The sequence below is a fragment of the Phalacrocorax aristotelis genome, chromosome 1 (genome assembly GCF_949628215.1).
Source record: "Phalacrocorax aristotelis chromosome 1, bGulAri2.1, whole genome shotgun sequence".
NCBI classification, from domain to species: Eukaryota; Metazoa; Chordata; class Aves; order Suliformes; family Phalacrocoracidae; genus Phalacrocorax; species Phalacrocorax aristotelis.
In genome coordinates this window covers 99,674,240-99,692,718 of record NC_134276.1, presented here as the reverse complement: position 1 = coordinate 99,692,718, position 18,479 = coordinate 99,674,240, and the positions used below count along the sequence as shown (strand labels likewise).

Genomic DNA, 18,479 nt, shown 5'->3' with positions numbered 1-18,479 from the left:
TTTGTGGAAGAGAGGAAGGAAACCTGCAGAGTCTGATTCTTGTCACTTCTTCTATTGAACAGAAAACCCCACACAGACTGTAATACACCCTCACTGGGGTATCTTACTACAGTTTTTCTCACAGTGTGGTGTTCTACGGATTGACAGAAAAAGGTACATAGAGATGTGAGAAAGAGATGAATGGTCTAGTCGCTACGGCTGCTATTGCTGCTGCTGCTGGTGGTTATCCTATCACAGGACTGAGCAGACAGAATATACACGGGAACAGAGTCTTGTGCAGACATCATATACCTGTTGTTTAATTTGACAGCAGGTTAAACCATGTAATTTTTTTCCTCTTAGTGGGTTTAAACCAAAAGCCAGTCCAAAACAAATATAGAAGTCTAACAGGCTTAAGAGTATGTTTCTCGCAGAAAAATAAGTACACCAAAAAGACCAGTAACCGTCTGTCCCAAACAGTCCCAGATGTTGGTTAGTTTCCAATATCAATTAAATTTTCAAGTAAATTGACTTGGGTTTTGGCCAAATATAAGATCATTTCCTTCTTCTCCATCGTTACTTCACATCTGTTCCTCTCCCCAATCTTCCAAACCCAACTGTTTCACAGAAATATTTCCAAGATGAATCTTTGCTGGGCTTTCAGCTTTTGTATCTTTCCAGATCCTTTGGAGAAGTCCGGAATTGTAGATTACAGTTTTCAAAGATTCTTTTAGACGCAGGTCACTGCCAGGTACCTGGGGCTGACTGTAGGGTTATCACTATGAGTTGACTCCTATTCATCACCTTTATTTTGGCATTGGGATCTGCTACGTGTTCTGGTTCATCATCCAGCTAATAATCTTATCATGACAGCATCATGTGGGGTCTTTGCAGGAACATTCTCACTCTATTCGTCTGGTTCAACAGCATCTTGCTCTGGAATTTCTTCTCCTTCCAGTCCTCAGGCTGCTGGTCATTTGGGACCTCAGTTACCATGGGTTTAAGGGAGAAATCATATCTCTTAGCAGAATCCCACAACTAGCAACAGTTTGATCAACTAACATTTCAAAACTATCACCAGGACTCAAGACCAGTGAATAAACTGGTTCTTCCTATCAGAAGAGTAGGTTTTTGAATTTGTACCTGGATGCTTTGCAAGCTTCTTGTCATATTTGCCAGTCTTTGGGCACTTGTACTGGAAAGTGAAATGCAATCAGAAGTCTTCCTCAAATAGAGTTTTTCTATGGAGTTGATCACAGTTTGGTTCAGGGGCTTTGGGGAGTAGCTTCACAGAGGTACTGCTGCTTCATGGAAATTCACTTTATACTGTACAGTAAGAGATTTGGTGTCAAGCAGAAAGAGCTTTAAAAGTCTGGCAGATATATGACTACTGAGCAGTCAGAAAACTAAGATGGATATGAAGCATTTAATCAAAGGCAAGGAAATTCACATTTGAGAATCACAATCCTTCTTGTAATGTGCTGAACAATTATAGGTTTGATTTGGTATTATTGAACCTCATACCCAAGAGAATGCAGCAAAAACTTTGTGCAGCGCAAGCAGCTTTTCAGAAGAAAGCAGTAATGATTACAGTTTGGGTAATGCAGTTTTCTGATGGAGAAACCACACACATAGAACTAAACAGATTTATACACCTTTGCAAAATGGAGAACGTTATCAACTATGGAGAAGCCAGCCCACCCTGGTTAGGCAGGAACACACTGCATCAGTGAAAATGTCCCCCCAGAGTGGCAGACACCTGTGCCACACTTCCCTTTGCTGTGGGGGTGATATAGGCAGCAGGAGCGTGTGGCAATGAGAGTGTTCACAAGCTCACTGATGAGTGCTTGGATAGGGAAAGCTTGAGTGAGCTTATGGTCTTGCAAGAAGGGACCCATTCAGGAGTGGGGGAAGCCAGAACACTGCTGACTGCTAGAGCCATTGCCACGTCAGTTATCACAGCAGGTATGTGGAGGGGCCCAGCGACTCTGCTCAGGACTGCATGTGGTGATGAGAACCTGATTCACACAACACAAAGAAGGAAAGACAGCAGGAGAACATGCTCAAACAGGTAGTGGAAGGTGGCGGTCAAGATATTAGAAGGCTGGAAGTTGCGACTTCTGACAACAGGAAAACAATCCTGCTCCACTTGCAGATCTGCAAATTCAGAATATGTGTAGTGCTCTGGGCACTGGTGAGGATGAACAAGACCCGTCAGAGGATTCATCAAAGCCATCTGAGCCTTAACCTCGTGTCTGAACAAAAGGAAAAAGGCATGTGATATTTTTTGGAGACTCCCTCTTGTAGGGGACGTAGGCACTGATCTGTCAGCCTGACCTAATTGCTTGGGAAATTTTTGCATGGCAGGCTTTAAGATCTGTGTTTTAAGAGGTGCGTGGAGATATTGCCAAGGCCCCTCCACTCCTTGGACTATTTTCTGTTGCTGCTTTTCCATGTGGGCACCAACGCTGCCAGGGGCAATATGAACCATATCAAGAGTCATGACAGTGTTCAGGAGATGAGAGTGAAGAGCAGGGGGGCCCAGGTGGTGTTTCCTCAAACCTTCTGATGAGGGAGAAGGCTCAAGCAGAAGCAAGCCAATTGATGTTGCAGGGTTGGTCTAGCAGGGCTTTGTCATCTATGACTGCAGGACCTTGAGGAATGAGAGCTACTGAGCAGGGATGGATATATGTGGCAAAGTGCAGCAAAAGCGTCTTTGCAAAAAAGCTTGTTAACCTAGTGATGAGGGCTTTAAACTACGTGTGGTTGGGGAGAACTACCATAATATAGAAGGAAGGGCACAAAGGGGCAAAGCAGTTGTGTCTAGGAGACAACGTTATAGAAGAGGATGTCACTTTTCCACTGTAAGAACAGCACAATTTAGGATCCACCTCAAATGCCTGTACTCCGATGCATGTAGCTTAGAGAACAGTATTTGCAACTCTGTGTGTAGTTGCAGAGCTACAGCCTCATTGGGGTTATGGTGACATGGTAGGATGACTGGTGTTCTGCAATGGAGGGATGTAGTCTCTTCAAGAAAGACGTGTAGGAAGTTATGAAGGAGGGCTTGCACTTTGTGTAAAGGAGTTTCCTGAATGCAGGAAGTGTTGCCCCAGGGCAGGTGAAAAACCAGTAGAGAGCTTGTGGGTATGGATCAGAGGACAGACCAGTACTCCTAGTGTTGTAGTAGGTGTCTGCTACAGACCTCTTGATTAAGAGGAGGAGACAGATGAAGTTGTCTTTAAGCAGCTGAAGACAGCCTCACAAGTACACATCTTGGTACTTACAGGTGACTTTTACCACATTGACAACTGCTGGAAGGGCAATAATACCAGAAGCAAGCAACCTAGGAGATTTCTGGAGAGTACTGAAGACCGTTTCTTGATGGCGGTGATCAATGAACTGGCTAGTGGAAATGCTCTGTTGAACCTGTTGCCCACAAACAAGTTAGAACTGGTTGAAGATGTGAATGTCTGTGACAGCTTTGGCTGTTGTGACCATAAGACTAGAGTTGAAGATCCTGAGAGGAGTGATTCTATGGGAAACTCTCCTGAAGGGCAAAGGGGATCAGGACAGCAAGCTAATCTTCAAGGACAACCTCCTCAGAGCACAAGAATGGTCTTTTGCAATATATGGAAAGTTGAGCAAGCTTGACAAAAGGCCAGCATGAATGAACATGTAGATCCCGACTGAATTTTGGTTTTGTGAAGGACAAAAGGAAGAAGGGTTTCTTTAAAAGTACATCAACAACAAAAGGAAGACTAAGGGGAGTTTGGACCCATTGTTGAATGAGGCAGGGTACTTACTGAAAAGGAATTTGGAAAGAGCTAAAGTACCCAATGCCTTTTTTTGTCTCAGTTTTCATCGGCAGATTTTGCCCTCAGGCCTCCAGGTTTCTGAACGTCCTTGAAGAGTGTTTGCAAGTGAAGCCGTACTCATGGTAGAGGGAGACTGAATGAAGGAGCACTTAAGAATCACTTAATTAGACATAAAGAAACCCATAGTACCAGATAAGATGCATCTGAGGGTGCTGAAAGTGGTGGCTGATGTCATTGTGAGGCTACTCTTGGCTGTATTTGAAAGGCATAGCAATCAGGAGAGGCTTCTGATCACTGGAAAAAAGGCAAATGCCACACTTGTCAAGAAGGCAAGAAGGAGGATCTAGAAACTACAGGCTGGCCAAGCTAGTCTCAATAATATGAGATGGTTATTAAGCAAATCCTACTAGAAGCCATTTTTAAACACAGGAAGGAGAGGAAGGAACAGCTGACATGGATTTACCAAAGGTAAATCTTGCTTGACCAACCCAATTGCTTTCCATGACAAGGTGACGGGCACTGTCGGCAAGGGGAGGGTGGTTGATGTTGTTTACCCTGGCTTTAGCAAAGCCTTTGACCCAGTCTTCCACAGCCTTGTTATCACCAGAAAGGTGAAATGCGGGCTGAATAAGTGAACAATAAAGTGGATGGAAAATTATCTGCACTACTGGGCTCAGACTTGTTATCAGTGGTACAAAGTTCAGCTGCAAGCCAATAATTAGTAGTAACCCTCGGGGATAATTTTCTGGGACCAATACTGTTTAATGTCTTCATTAATGACCTGAGAGACAGAACAAAAGTGCACTGTCATCAAGTTTGTGAATGGCCTGAAATTGGGAGTAATAGTTTATATGCTGGAGGGTAGGGCTGTTGTTCAGAGGAACCTAGACAGGTTGGAGAAATGGGGTGACTGGAGTCTCATGAAATCTAAGAAGAGCAAATACAAAGTCATACATCTGGGATAGAATAACCCCATGCACTATTACAGCCTGAGGGCCAACTGTCCAAGAGGCAGCTCTGCAGAAAGCAGGTCTGGTATTAGCAACTCTACATTCATAAGAGTGTAGCAGCAGGTCCAGGGAGGTGGTCCTTCCTCTCTGTTCTCCACTCGTAAGATTCCATCTAAGTATTCTGTCTTTGGCTCTCCAGCACAAAAAAAACCCCATGGGCGTACGGAGCAAGTACAGGACAGGGCTGTGAGGGGATGGTCAGGAGACTGGAACACAGTGCATACATAAAAGGACAGGCTGAGTTAGCTATTTCTGTCAGCCTTAAGAAGATAAGGCTTAGGAGACACTCTATTGCCATCTACATATATTTCATCAGATGATACAGACAATATGGACCCAAGTTCTTTTTGAAGCTGCAGAGTGTGAAAAGTTTCAACATGGGAAATTCTGTTCAGCTGGGGGAAAAACATACCATCAGACCATGGTCAAATATTGGAATGGGGGTCCAGAGAGACTGTGGCATCTCCATACATAGAAGTGTTCAAGGCTTCACTAGACATGTCCCTGAGCAACTTGATGTAATTAAACTTGCTTTGAGAAAGGCATTGGACTAGGTGACCTCCCAGAGCAACCTTCCAGCCTAAATTCTATTCTATGGAAGTTTAAAAATGGAAATCCAGTTGGCCAAAATATGTATACTACACCTGAAACCAAACACTGGGAGAGCTACTGTGCAACTCTCTGAGCAAAAGGAACACATTAGATTGCCACCAAGATGTTTGCTAAGTTAGACAGATGATAGGCTCCAATAAAACTCCCATGATGTTTTAGGCCATTGGCAGTATTGTGTGTCTTTCATGTTTGAACACTTTCTATGCACAGTTGCCCAAATGAGTTCTGCTTTTAGCTTTCACTATTAGGAAATCAGAGAGTGATAGAGCAGTCATCTTATTCCACATCTTAATGTGAGTGGAACGAAGACAAGAACCAACTGACAATGTCCTGAAAAGGAAAATCACGGAGAAGGAGAGCAGGCTCCATTTACCCTTTTATAGTGCAGTTCTACTTACATGAGTCCTTTCCATTAATCTCCAGGCATCCCATGGAGAAAGCAGAAGACTGATGCACAATTTAATGACCTGCTTTGTTGGAAACAGCAGGATAATCCGGTTTAATATGTTTGATCCTATTAGTGGATGGCTGACCAATAGATCACACCCAACAAAATCCCAACAGCAGCAACAACAATAATGACTGCGCTTTTCTAATCAACAAAGCAAAATTCATTTTAAAGCATGCATTTCTGATTGAGAGATGCCATACTGTTTGTTGATACCCAAATGATATAGTTGGCCTATATGCCTTCAGCTCTTAACCTCTCTCTGCTTTCCCTGTCAGGTCTAATGCTTTCTCAGCCCTTCCTGCACAAGGAAATCCTGCTTCTTAACCTGCATTTTCCTGCATCCTTACCGTGTTGCTTTTTACCTGTTCTGAGATTACAGTTTCCCAGGCTGGCTAACCATTGCATGTTTTGTGTCACAATGACCTTTTCCAGGCACTTTCTGCCATCTAAATTTTATTTAATCTAATCCCATTGATTCCTCCTTATGTAGTGGACTGACCTGAATGCAACAAGAATTTGTTGGAGGGTTGGTTGTTGGTTTTTTTTTTTCAGAAATCACCTAAACCTCATTTTCTCTTGTCCTTTAAAAGCCCTGACGATACACATCTACAACCCAAGGTAGCAGGTGCTGGAGCAGCCACCTAAAGCAGCTTTCCCCACAGCCAGGCAGGAGCCGAACCACCCTAGCTTCTTTACCAGTATTCAGACCATGTGCAATATCTATGGCACCATTGGGAAAACACACACTGACAGGATGGGATGGCAGGCTGTGCTGCAGCTGATAGCACTGCCTGTTACTTACCTGAGGCCTGGGCAGAATGAGTGTGATAAGCATCCTGGTGGTACCCTGGGGATAAGCACTCTTAGAAGGAAGCTGGCTAACATGGGCCCATTACAGGTGGTCTTGAGAAGCCAGCTCCTACAAGAAGTCAAGTGGAGTCAAGAGCTGTGGGAATGTGGGCTGCAAGTTAGCACAGAGGATAATTATTTTAACTTAAATTCTGGTATGCTTTCTTTCTTATATTTGTAGAGTGAAGGATCCATTAAGTCATATTTCTGTATTTTTTTATACATTTACAGAATAAAAAAGAGAAAGTTCTGCCTAATAATGCTTATACAATAATATAGGCATAACAATTAAACAGGATGACATTGGATCCTTGCTTGCCCTTTATCTTGGTTGCAGAATAGATTGCAGTGGAGAATAATTTTTATTTTTCACACATTAATCGCATTTGTGGTTTGAAACATCCCAGGCAAATATTTTCCATAGGACTCAAAATATTTAAAAAGGAAATACCTGTATCCTTCTGTAGAGGGACAGCAGAAGTTTTAACAATTTCCGCCCTTGCAAAGCAAACTGAACCGTGCAAAAGGCAGCAAATCTTCATCTTATAATATCTCAAGGTCATATGAGGGTTGTGCTTTGTAATAAATATGTGCACAATATGACCAACAGAGTTAATTTGTTTTCCTGTTGGTGACTTAAACACCAAGGCAGTGTTCTTATGTAAAGGACTGTTTTGTTAACCTAAGTGTCTAAAGTATACTGTATTGACTTTTTCTCAGCATACACATACTGCTTGCAAAATGCAATCTGCAGAGAATATAGCCTTCCCATAAGTTTACCTTTACCACTGTCCTTTAAAGACAGAGCTCCTCACTGATGCTTAAAAACTGAGTTTGCCTTTCTGCTTAAATGGCAGACTTTTAGCAAAGTTATTTTGCAGTCAGGGATTTGATTGAAGAAAGAAGTCTGTTCAAGAAGTTTTTAATGGCTCTTTACCTCCAACTACAACACTTGCTACTTACGGTGGCAGAAGGGATGATAAAGACACAGGTCTTCTGTTTATTCCACTCCTCACCCTAATTTAAGACCACTTCCTCTGTCAGGTACTTCTCTGTGCCAACAGTGAAACAAACAAGAACTTCCTTGGGGTATATAGACTATATCTGCACAGGAGTGCAGATACTCAAGCACCTCTGCAGCAGACTTGTTTCACTGCAAAGCTAGCTCTGAATAAAATAACTTCTTATTTCACCATCCTTTTAAGGATAAAAGACAACAAAGCATCTTGTTATAAATAAACCTGGGGGAGTGTGTCCTGCATTAAATGTTTCCTGAGGTCTTGCACTTATTTAAAGATGTCTAACCTGGCTTCTGAATACTGACCACTGGGTGTGATCAGTGCCTCATTCACCACACCGGACAGATAGAGAAGACCTGCTCTGAAAGCCGCAACTCATGCTGCTCTGTAAAACACTAGTGACAAGTGGTACAGGGACTGACCTTGTATATACGTATTGTACATATGTATACACATGTGTGTATGTACATATATATATGTGTACACACATACAACCATTCATGCACACAGGTAACAACAGGATAACTATACATGTACACATTAACAATTAACAGAAAAGACAAACATCTCCAAGTGCCTCTACTTTGGGCTAAGGTATACAATGATACCCTCACATCATGCCATAAAGAACAACACAAAAATACAGCTGTAAAATTTAGCACAGGCCAAGACCAGCAAAAAGAGTAACTATTCTTGTCACTGTCCATCACTGAGGTACTCCAAAAGGTAACCATACAATAAGCAGTGTTAGAAACTAATTTTGTACATCAGAGAACTGCATATTAGAGGAAAAAAAATTAGCTGAGGATGCTTATTTTCCTGGTGATTTAAACAATCACAAAATTATTGCTAGCAGCGCCTCAGGAAGAAACACTGGAGCTTTGTGCATGGTAAGTAACTAGCAAGAGCCAGCAGCACCACCTGGTGTTCTCTCCAACTCCCCAGAGAAGCACTTAGTCCCCACTCGGACTAGAGCCCCAAAACCAAGGTGCAGTTCTGTAAATCTGACCTCTTTAACCCACTGTGTGCCGTAGAAATGTACAAACCGTCACGGAAAAATCCCTGGCTAGTTTACTTTTAAACGGTATGCTCAGGATAGTCTGGTTTGCATGGCTACAGTTATTAAATTCATGGAGTTAGGAGTCAGTAGCCCCAAAACATAAATGAAGCAAAGATCTCCAACCCTTAGCTTTGGATGTGACTAATAAACCCTGCTTATAGTACCATGTATCAGTTTAAGCATAGCCATCAATGGACCTCTGTGTTTTGCCCCATCTCCCCTTGAGTACCTGCAGAATTAATTCACTTGCTGGAAGAGTGGGTTGGGTCAGGCTGGCTCTGCCCGCAGGGTCCCATTCAGACACACCCTCAGGCCTTCCTCTCTCTCAGCCAGCTTCGAAAACAAGCCTGAGGCACTTCTGGAAATCTCCATGTCAAACTCCTCCTACTTATGGAACAATATTTTCCTTGTCTGTTAAACTAAGATTTTACAACTTGCAATGCTACCTTTGATGTGAATTCCTGTTTAAAAACTAAACCAAAATCTTGAATAAAAACTAAATAAGCACTTTTCCAATATATAGTAAAATAAATTTGCGTGGGTATTTACAAAGAGCAGTTGCCCCTTGTGTTTAAAGATAGCTGGATTCCTTTGTGACTCAGAGAGAGAGAAAGATACCTGATATTCAATTCTATTTTATTTTGTCACTTTCTCAGCAAGTAATAGCATGTTGACCTAGAGTGAGCAAATACTCCAGGCACAAATAAGTTTATTCACAAGCAAATGTAGTCGTTCATAAGTCATTATGCTCCTTCACACATGAATACCCAAGACAAAAAGGTATGAACTTAGATGAAAGCAGAAGTACGATTCAGCAATTTGGTATATAAATACACACTTCCACCTGCAACAGGGCTCTACATAGCTTACAGCCAGTCCTGTAAAAGGTCCCTGAATAAATCCTAAACCCATGACTTAAAATATACTCAACTTCAATTATGAGTTTTGACATGATTCATAAGTCAGCACTCTGCAATAATATTTAAGTACTGCAAAAGTTTTATAGGTGGGAAAAACCAAAACCGACTTTCAGTCCCCCCATAACCCCAGAATGCCCCTTCGCCCTTGGTTAGGGGAAAGACCAAATGGCAGGAAAGGAAGCGGCAAGGAAAGCATCAAGCACTGAGCACCTGCAGGCACACAATTTCAGCGTCACGAGTCAGTGCTGCCCTTCTGTGTTCGCCCTGTGAGACTTACTGTGGGGTAAGGGTGTGAGCAGAAAACAGTGTATTTCCGAATTATGCCGTTCAGCTTGAGGGGAGGGAGCCAGGACACGAAGACGGTGGAGGCTGATGCCGCAGCTGCTTTAATGCCAGCGGGAGGACCTGGAACTGGAAAACCAATATGTGTTAGAATGGCCAGAGGCAGGCACTCAGTCATCCTAGTGTAATGGCTGAGCAAAAAGGAAAAGCAGAGTGCCACTTTGGTAACTGCCCTTGTGGACCAAGGCAGACGCCCTGAGTTAGGAGGCAGCCTCCATGCTGCCCATGCCAGAGGAGGGTGTTCGGAGAGCTGTGCCCCCATCCCTCAGCGGGCCTTGAGGCAGAAGCTGCCTCTGACGGTAAAACTTTTGTGAAGTATCATCACCCGCAGCCTGCATGCATGAAAATATGTTGGTTGTGGCCAGTGAAAATTGCCAAAACCCATATTATTATAAATTGTCAATTTTGAAGACATAACTCATACCAAATGAATATTCGCTGTATAAATAATATGTGTGTGAACAGTTTAACGGACATACACAGTGGAGATGTGAATTTAATGAAGCGGAGAGCAAATGAGCTGTAGTCCCATGCAGTTAGCACTGCCTGATGTGACCCAGGTCTAGCTAGTGGCATGATGTGTGAGCAGACATATGGCCACAGTCTCCTTCCCCCCAACCTTGCCCTCAGCAGCTCAGACCTCTACCTGGCACTGCAGCGTACAAGCACGTATCTATTTCTCTAATTACAGCAGCTATCTAGAAAAGCCATTGAAAACTGTGACAGAAAAAGAGAGAAAAAAACCACCTCTCTAAAACCACAGGGAAAAATCTTCAGTCAGGAGATGTTAAAATCTTGCTGCATAATCTTAACTGTATCTCTTCACACACTTGCATTTTGAGAAAGACTTTAATTTCATGACCACATTTTATTTTCCAAACACATGTTACACTGTACAATGTTCTCCAACTTTGGAAGCACTCTTATACTACCATGAAAAAACTTCTGCATGCTAGACTATCACATTACACACAAGCTGGTGCTTAAACAAAATATCAAGGGCTACAATTAACGTTAGAATAAATTGTTTTAAAGTTTCCTGGAAAAAAGCCACCTCTTTTGCCAACAGGAAATAAATATTTTACAACGTATTTAAAACCATAAAAATAAATAATTGTTTAATACTGCATGTGGATAATATTAATGTTAAATTATTAAAATAGGTTGTAGTGGAAATTGCTACATATGTTATTAAAGACAAAATGAAACATTTTGATGGACTGTCTTCTCTGCAGAACTTTTGGTTCATGAAGAATCTGATATTTTTGTCTAATTTCAAGCAAAACAACCAAAATGTTAGAATTTCCAGTAAAATTACCATTCTAATGCTTGATCAGCTTTCTTGACTTTCACAAAAAAAGAGTTATTGTGCAATACAGATGGAAAAGCCCTTGTCTAGCAAGCTGATCTTTGTAGATGGTCCTTCATTTTGGTTCTACCTCATTTAAGTAAGTGGACATTATGGTGGTAGAAAAATTTGCCTATAAGGGGAAGCCAGACAGCCTGGGGTCTAAATTTACCTAGCTTTGTGGCTAGCTACTTCAGGTTGTAAAAAGCATATGAGAACTTCAGTTTTATATCCATACAGGTACTACTGGAAGATGTAAGAAAACTGACAGGCACCACTCAGCGCCACACTTCTGAATGTGCATTTTCTATTTATAGTGTGTTGAGAAGGCTAATAGGGCATCAGGTGAGAATGTCATGATTATAATTGCATGCAGACTCAGCCCCTCACTGCAAAGGGGCTAATTCAGTTAGCAGTTCTATCCAATGCAGAGTAAATATTGATGCTTGACAGCATTCAATTTCTTATCTATACCCAGCTCATTAGAAATGTTTTTTGCTTCTGCTGTTGAAGAGTGAAAGCTATATCTCCAGGGTAATTACTTAACCCAGGGGAGAATTCCTTTACAGTTAGTAATGTTTTCTGGAAATGACTGCAAATAGATATATGAGGTTAAAGTAATTTATTGTTAAATTAGGGTGTGATCTATAGGGACAGGTTCTGATGGTAATTGGTCATGGCTGTCAACTGCTGAGGGATTAACTCAAAATACATCTAGCAGTTTCCAGTGAATGGACATTTGTGGAAAGTATTACTTGTCATTGGACTGCTGTATTTCTGTCTAGTACCCTGACCAGCAGAAAAAGCGGCCAGAAAGATAGCCGGGAAGTCATATTGTCAAATTTCTGAAGCTTTTCTAATGCAAAGACCCCTCCGCCTCATTGTGGAGGCGTTGGAATTAGGCAACAGTTTTTGCAGTGGTGCCAAAATTATTCTGAACATTCATTTATTACTCCTCTTTTTGTCTTTGTTTGCTGGGTTGTGCATGTGGAAATTACTGTGTGTGGGGAATTGTTTACGTTTCCTTAGCAAGAATTCTGCAGACTGTCATTTGATGCCTTACAGACCACCACTGTCCTCTCTCCAGAGGGTAAAGCCATTGCTCAAACTCATCCCCTGGACCTAAACAAGATTATTATGAGCTAGCTCAGCATTAACTGAAACATTTGTTATTAAACATGGGTTCCTTGAGTATCTGAAAAAGTTGTGGTGGGGAAATGCGCTGCCTGCCTTATCTTGGTGAGGAGACTGCAGTCTTGCTATGCTAACTCATTGCCATTGCATCCTGCAGCCTTACTATCTTCAGTCATTAATGAGACAGCAGTATCAAGAGACCTGGACTGTCTTATTGAATTCTTCATGGATTGTTTTTTAGCACACTGATTCCCACAGATCCCAGCGAAGACAAACTAAATGTGCACAATATCATAGTTTCTTTTTTCCATGGTCATCAGGGGTAAAATAATGGTAAGAAGCCAGAGGACAACGAGAGGTGAGCACAGAGACACCAAACACTGCTTCTAGCCAACTTTGCAACCTTCCAGGGAGCACATTTGGCAAATTCAGGATCAAAGATGGCCTCATTCTTCAGCTATCAAGGCTTTGAAAGACACTGAAATAACATGCTGCTTTCATGTGGAGGAGAACACTTTGTATTCTTGACAGTGCAAGTGAAATGCTAATGCAGAGGAGGCAATCATACTGATACAGCTAGTCCAGGAAACAGCATTTAGATGTGCTAGATAATGGGGAGGTGCTCCAGGAACTTCCTCATTCCCCTTTTCATGAGCAGAGAGATTATCACCATTTTTCTTCACAGTACTGAACAGAAGGGAGGCAAATGTGCAGAGGACGATGCATTTAGGAGTGATATCACCAATATATCACAAAACTGACCATCCATACTGGACAATCCATAACAGATTTTTTAATTCTGCAGCACACAAGACTATCATATTGACTGCTACATTTATTAAAAAAACAAAACAAAATAAATTCCTGACTGCTTCTGGTGGTGCCTTTGCTCATGTAGATATCCCACCTACAATTTAGACCTATGCTAGCCAAAGTACATTCACATGTGCTGCCCACCCTTCATTCACTCTGAACTGGCCTCATATTAATCACACTATTTTTATCAAATCCTGCCAGTTTCACAAGGGGAACACTTACTGTTCTGTACCTTTTTTTTGTTAGTCAAAAAGCAAAAAGATAAAATTGGAGATGTTTGACAATAGAATGAAAGTGCATTAAGGGGTAATTAAGGGCAATTTTCTGTCATAGTGCCCAGGTGACAAACGGCACAGCCATCGTCACCAGCTGAACGAGCCCAAGCAGAGCTCTGCTCCAAAGAGTACTGAATGTGCACTTGATCGGATTTCTGTTTTTTCACTTCAGAATAAATATAAAACTTCATCAGATGGTATCTGTACATCCATCTTTCTCATGCCAATCGCCAGGAAGAGAGAAAAAGGAGAGGAGGAAAATCTCTCTGGATTCAGGCAGAGTCTTACAATGAGGCTGGCAAGGGGTTTAGTGTTACTCTTCCTTCCTCCCTACAGCTAGTCCCAGCTTCTCCCTTGCTCTGAACACCAACCTCAGTGGCAGAGGAGAGCTGGAAAGACAGCATGGCTGCACTGAGCAAAGTCTTCTGTGATATACAAACAGCTTTCTGTGCGTAAGAATGTATTTTCTCAAAAGAAAATGATACGAGAGAGAAACATGCATCCTCCTGCATCACAGAAACCCCAGAAGCAACCTCTGCCAGACACTCGGTAAAAAGCAGGGTAGGGGACAAAACCTCAGTGAATTCCCAAAGATCGGACATTGCTTCTTGACTTATTTTTCTGCGAGGAGGAACTTCAAGAAGAGCAGTTTCTTTTTCTGAAAGCTAATGCAGGCAAAAAAAAGCTAGACAAAACCCATAAATATGGTCACATTGAAAGGAAAGCCAAATTGCCAAATGCAGGAAGCTTTCCATGGGAGGGGGCTCTGGGGACCGTGCCCTCCACTAGCCAGTTCTGCCCAAGGTCAGAGGTGCTGCTGCAGGCTGAGGTGCTGTGTCATGTGTTGGGCATGTATGGGGAGCAAATTCATTGTCTCAGCTACAGTTTTCTCAGATTGAATTTTCAATGCAGAAACAAAGAGGGTATTTGTCAACCCCCCGTTGCTACAAAGTGAAGTAGCTTTCGAAACTGTACTTTGAACACAGCAAGGAAGAGAATTTGAAGAACTACTTTAATTTTTAATTATTTAGTAAATTCAGTCCTTAGGTGAAGAAGACAATCAGCTTATTAGAAACTGCAAAGTGGAAAGGGTAGGGGGCAAAACCACAATGATTTCTTAAAAATTGGGCATTTCTGCTTGGCTTACTTTTTTCCCAGGAGGAACTTCAAAAAGAACGGTTTCTTTTCCTGAAGACTAATGCATGAAAAAAAGCTACACAAAACCAGTAAATATGATCACATTGAAAGGAAAGCTCATTTCCTACTGTTTGCTAGGGCTGTTCCCATTACCTTAGCTGATCAGCAACAGTGTCTGACCTCTGGTGTCTAAAATCAGTATCAAACATTACAAGAAAATGAAGCATCGACTCATTTCATCCAGGTTGACTGCTTCACTCCCTGGGTTACTCTCGTCTTGCTGCATTGGAGATTTAAGCCTGCTAGAGAAATTTTGGCCTGATGTCTCTAGCTGAACACCAACACAGAACTCACAGGAAGCCACTGCCTGCTCTTCAAAAGCAGCTTTAGAATATACACCACTGATTTTACAAAGAAAAGTTTTTCCTAATGTAAAAGAAATTAAAAAAATAAAAAGAAGAAGAAATTAATGGCATGATATGGCCTCATTGTAATAGTGATGCGGAGGGTTTGGCAGGCACTTAAAAATATCTCAGATATATAGATTTTATTAGAGGGCGGTGGAACATCTTTTATCATCATTTTAGGCAGAGAAGGACTGGGAGCAGAGATATAAGGTTTCCAGATCTAAGCTCTGTTAAGATTATAATTATTTGTATTTCACATGCTGAGAGAGTGTTCAAACTAACTTTAGGGCAGGATCTTTTAGGTGCACTGAAATTAGTCTTACTGAATAACCCTTTACAGGAGCCTCTTTTCCTTAGAAAATTATGGAAGAAATGTCTGTTCCTTCTGAGGAATGAGGAACCTGTTAGGTACATATAGTTTGGCAATGTGAATGCTCTTTTGCCATTTAACTTCCACAGCCTTAAGGATGTTTAGACCTGGGACTTTGGTTTTGGCTTATGATTAACTGTAGCCCTTCATGTATTCTGCTCTAAACCTTTACTGCCTTTAATAAAAAGTTGTGAAGCTGAGGCAAAACATGAAATCTTTGTATTTTCTGGAAACACCTTTTAGTTTAGTTTTCTGGACAAAAGATTTAATGAGTGGAACCACTGCAAGGCATCAGAAAACCTCTGAAAAGGATAGTCACACTGCCTCAGGGTGAATTATTGCTGAACTGCCAGGAGGATTAAAGATGAGAGATGACCCTTTGCACAGCAACGAAACACGGTCAGAGTCTATGTGCTCCCCACATCTCAGGGCCTGTCTGATATTAGAAAGCGAGAGAGCAGAAGAGCACCAAGGATTAGGGACAAGCAAACTAGGAAAAGGTGGTTAAGGGGGAAAAAAATACTGGGGCTTCCGATGTTTTAGAACTGTTGCAAAATGGAGACAGGTGACAGGAGATGGACCGGTGCATGTGTTGGGGCAGGGAGAAATGGGCACAGTAACCCTTCAGATAGGAAATACTGTTATAAAGCAGCAAGTTATCCATCTCTTTCCCTGGCCAGCAGGGCAGGGGAAAGTACTAAACATAATGCAAAAGAGATTGCATTATGACGGATCCTGAACTGGTCCAGGATAGTTAGGGAGGCTACGGAGTCCTCATCACTGCAGATTTTCGAGAAAAGGTTAGTAAATATCAGCGATGACTGAGATGTATCTGATCATATTTAGAGCAGGGGAATGGTCTTGGTGAGGTGTCAGCAACCTTTCAGGAGCAGTATGCCATGTTTTTGTTGTCTGCAGTGAGAGACAGAGGTACTGCTGGCACCACTTCTGCCATCTGATCAATTCCAAAAACTGAAGAAATCTCACAGAGAGAAAAGATGTTGTCTGCACTCAGGCAAGTTTTGGTAGCTTGCAGCTCTCTTCAAGTATTTAACACAACAGAAGCTGGTGCATGGCATTCCCAAACAGCTGTTATGACTTCTCTGGCATACGTGCCATGAAATGCTGACCCAGGAGCCAGGAGTTGTCTCTACAGGGTGGATTTTCAGGGATTTCTTGAAGAATGCTCCTTATTGTCCCCTGACATTGGACTGGCTGGCCAATTTGACACATAAGGCAGGAGGCTGCAATGTTGCTCAAAGGCATAGACAAGCAAGCACGTTCTTGCTGTCCTCAGGGGTGCTCTGACATGAACTATATGTCCCTGAGACCAGCCTGTCCCTGACCTCTTGGAGCAGTGTGGGACAATCTCCCTGTTTGCTGGTGGCTTAAGCCCCAGTCCAAAGGCTCTGGGGTGAGAGCCTTTGTGTTCAGAGAGTAGTCAGGGAAATGCCATGCTGGGATCTACCTGACAAAAAGTAGCTTGAAAATGCAACAGGTGATCTTACACCTCTCTTATTTTTTAGATTTTTCTTTGAAATAAAACCATCTGCCTCCATGCACTGGGTATCTGAAGAGCATCTGACTCAGGACTCCAAAGTAGTTGTTGAAGGGCTTTTCGGGTGCGATGGGAATGACCTACCATTCAGTCTTTAAGACACACAAACCTATAGCTGAGCAAATTGACAGTTTCAGACTAGGGGCAGTACCCCAAGACAGTTTTAAACATAGCCATTATTGCAAGATGATGCAGGATCTCAGTAATACCTACATCTAGCAAGTACAGGAAATAGACCTACATTAACATGTTATACACCTAGATTTCCTCACATTTCTCAGCTATAAGACATTCACTTATTTTTTTTGCTGTTAATTCAACATTGATCAAAGTAATGGAAAGTATTAAGCACATGAAAATAAAACAATGAACCAATAATTAATTTGATAATGTAAGAGAAAATTTTAGAAGTCCAATTTTAATTTATACCGTATACCCTGAATACAACTACAGTTGGGGCCAGGTGACATTAAAATGTATGCAAATTTTAGAATGAGTCCTTTAATATTTTATTGGAAAAAATTAATAACATTTATCAAGTCTGTTTTTTATTGGCAAAAGCCTGCCAAACATTCATCTAGTCCGTTAATCTACTGAACCTACTCTTTTGACAGTTTTGTAAATCTCATTACAAATAAAAAAATGACAAATACATTTATATATTCATGAATGACCAGTAAACTGGATAAGTAATAAAGAAAAATCCATTGACTAATTTCCTTGAAGAAACATTGCATAACTCACAGGAGAATTTACCAGCCAAACATTATTCAAGAAATTGCTAGGAATATGTACATTTTTATTTCTGCCAAAAAATTCTTGATTCAGATTTTCCAAAGTGTTTAGGGATCTAAAGATATGTTTATAGATCTCATGAGGTTTTCCATGCATTAAACAGGCTAGAGACAAAACTCCCCCTAAATTTGAAATTCTAGTCCTTCAGAAACAGATCAGTATGTGGCGTCCTACTGAGGCAACCTGAAATGATTTCCGTAGTTCAAGTTACAAGAAAGTGATTATGAAATCTCATGTGTGTATATGCCTGTGTGTGATTAAAAGTTTCTTAAACTTTCAGCATTAGGACTTAAATTTTCTATGCTTTGGCCTATGAACAAAGGCAAGAGATTTTTGTTCTTCTTTTTGCTTTTGAGGGAAGAGATATTTAGAGGAATTGTTTTTTTAATTATGCTGAAAAAGTTCTTCTTAGAAGCTTAGAAGTTGTACAAGATCATCCCACAATAGTCTCTCCTCCTTTTCCTATTTTCAGTCACTTTGAAAGAATTAACTCAACCCTCTCAAAATTCTCAAATAAGATCCTGAAGTATTTGAGGAAAATAAAAAAGACGACAAACTTGCTCAGATCATTAGTGTTAT

The 18,479-nt window shown here is 41.4% G+C and overlaps 1 protein-coding gene across 2 annotated transcripts in view; it reads right to left on the bottom strand.

Annotated features, from left to right (window-relative positions):
- The window catches only part of DSCAM (DS cell adhesion molecule), a 400,878-nt gene that overhangs the window by 72,465 nt on the left and 309,934 nt on the right, over nt 1-18,479 (bottom strand). For both annotated transcript variants that reach the window (XM_075099606.1, XM_075099598.1), the window contains one exon: nt 9,996-10,129. In XM_075099606.1, the coding sequence (XP_074955707.1) occupies nt 9,996-10,129 (134 nt within the window). The remainder of the gene's footprint in view (nt 1-9,995; nt 10,130-18,479) is intronic.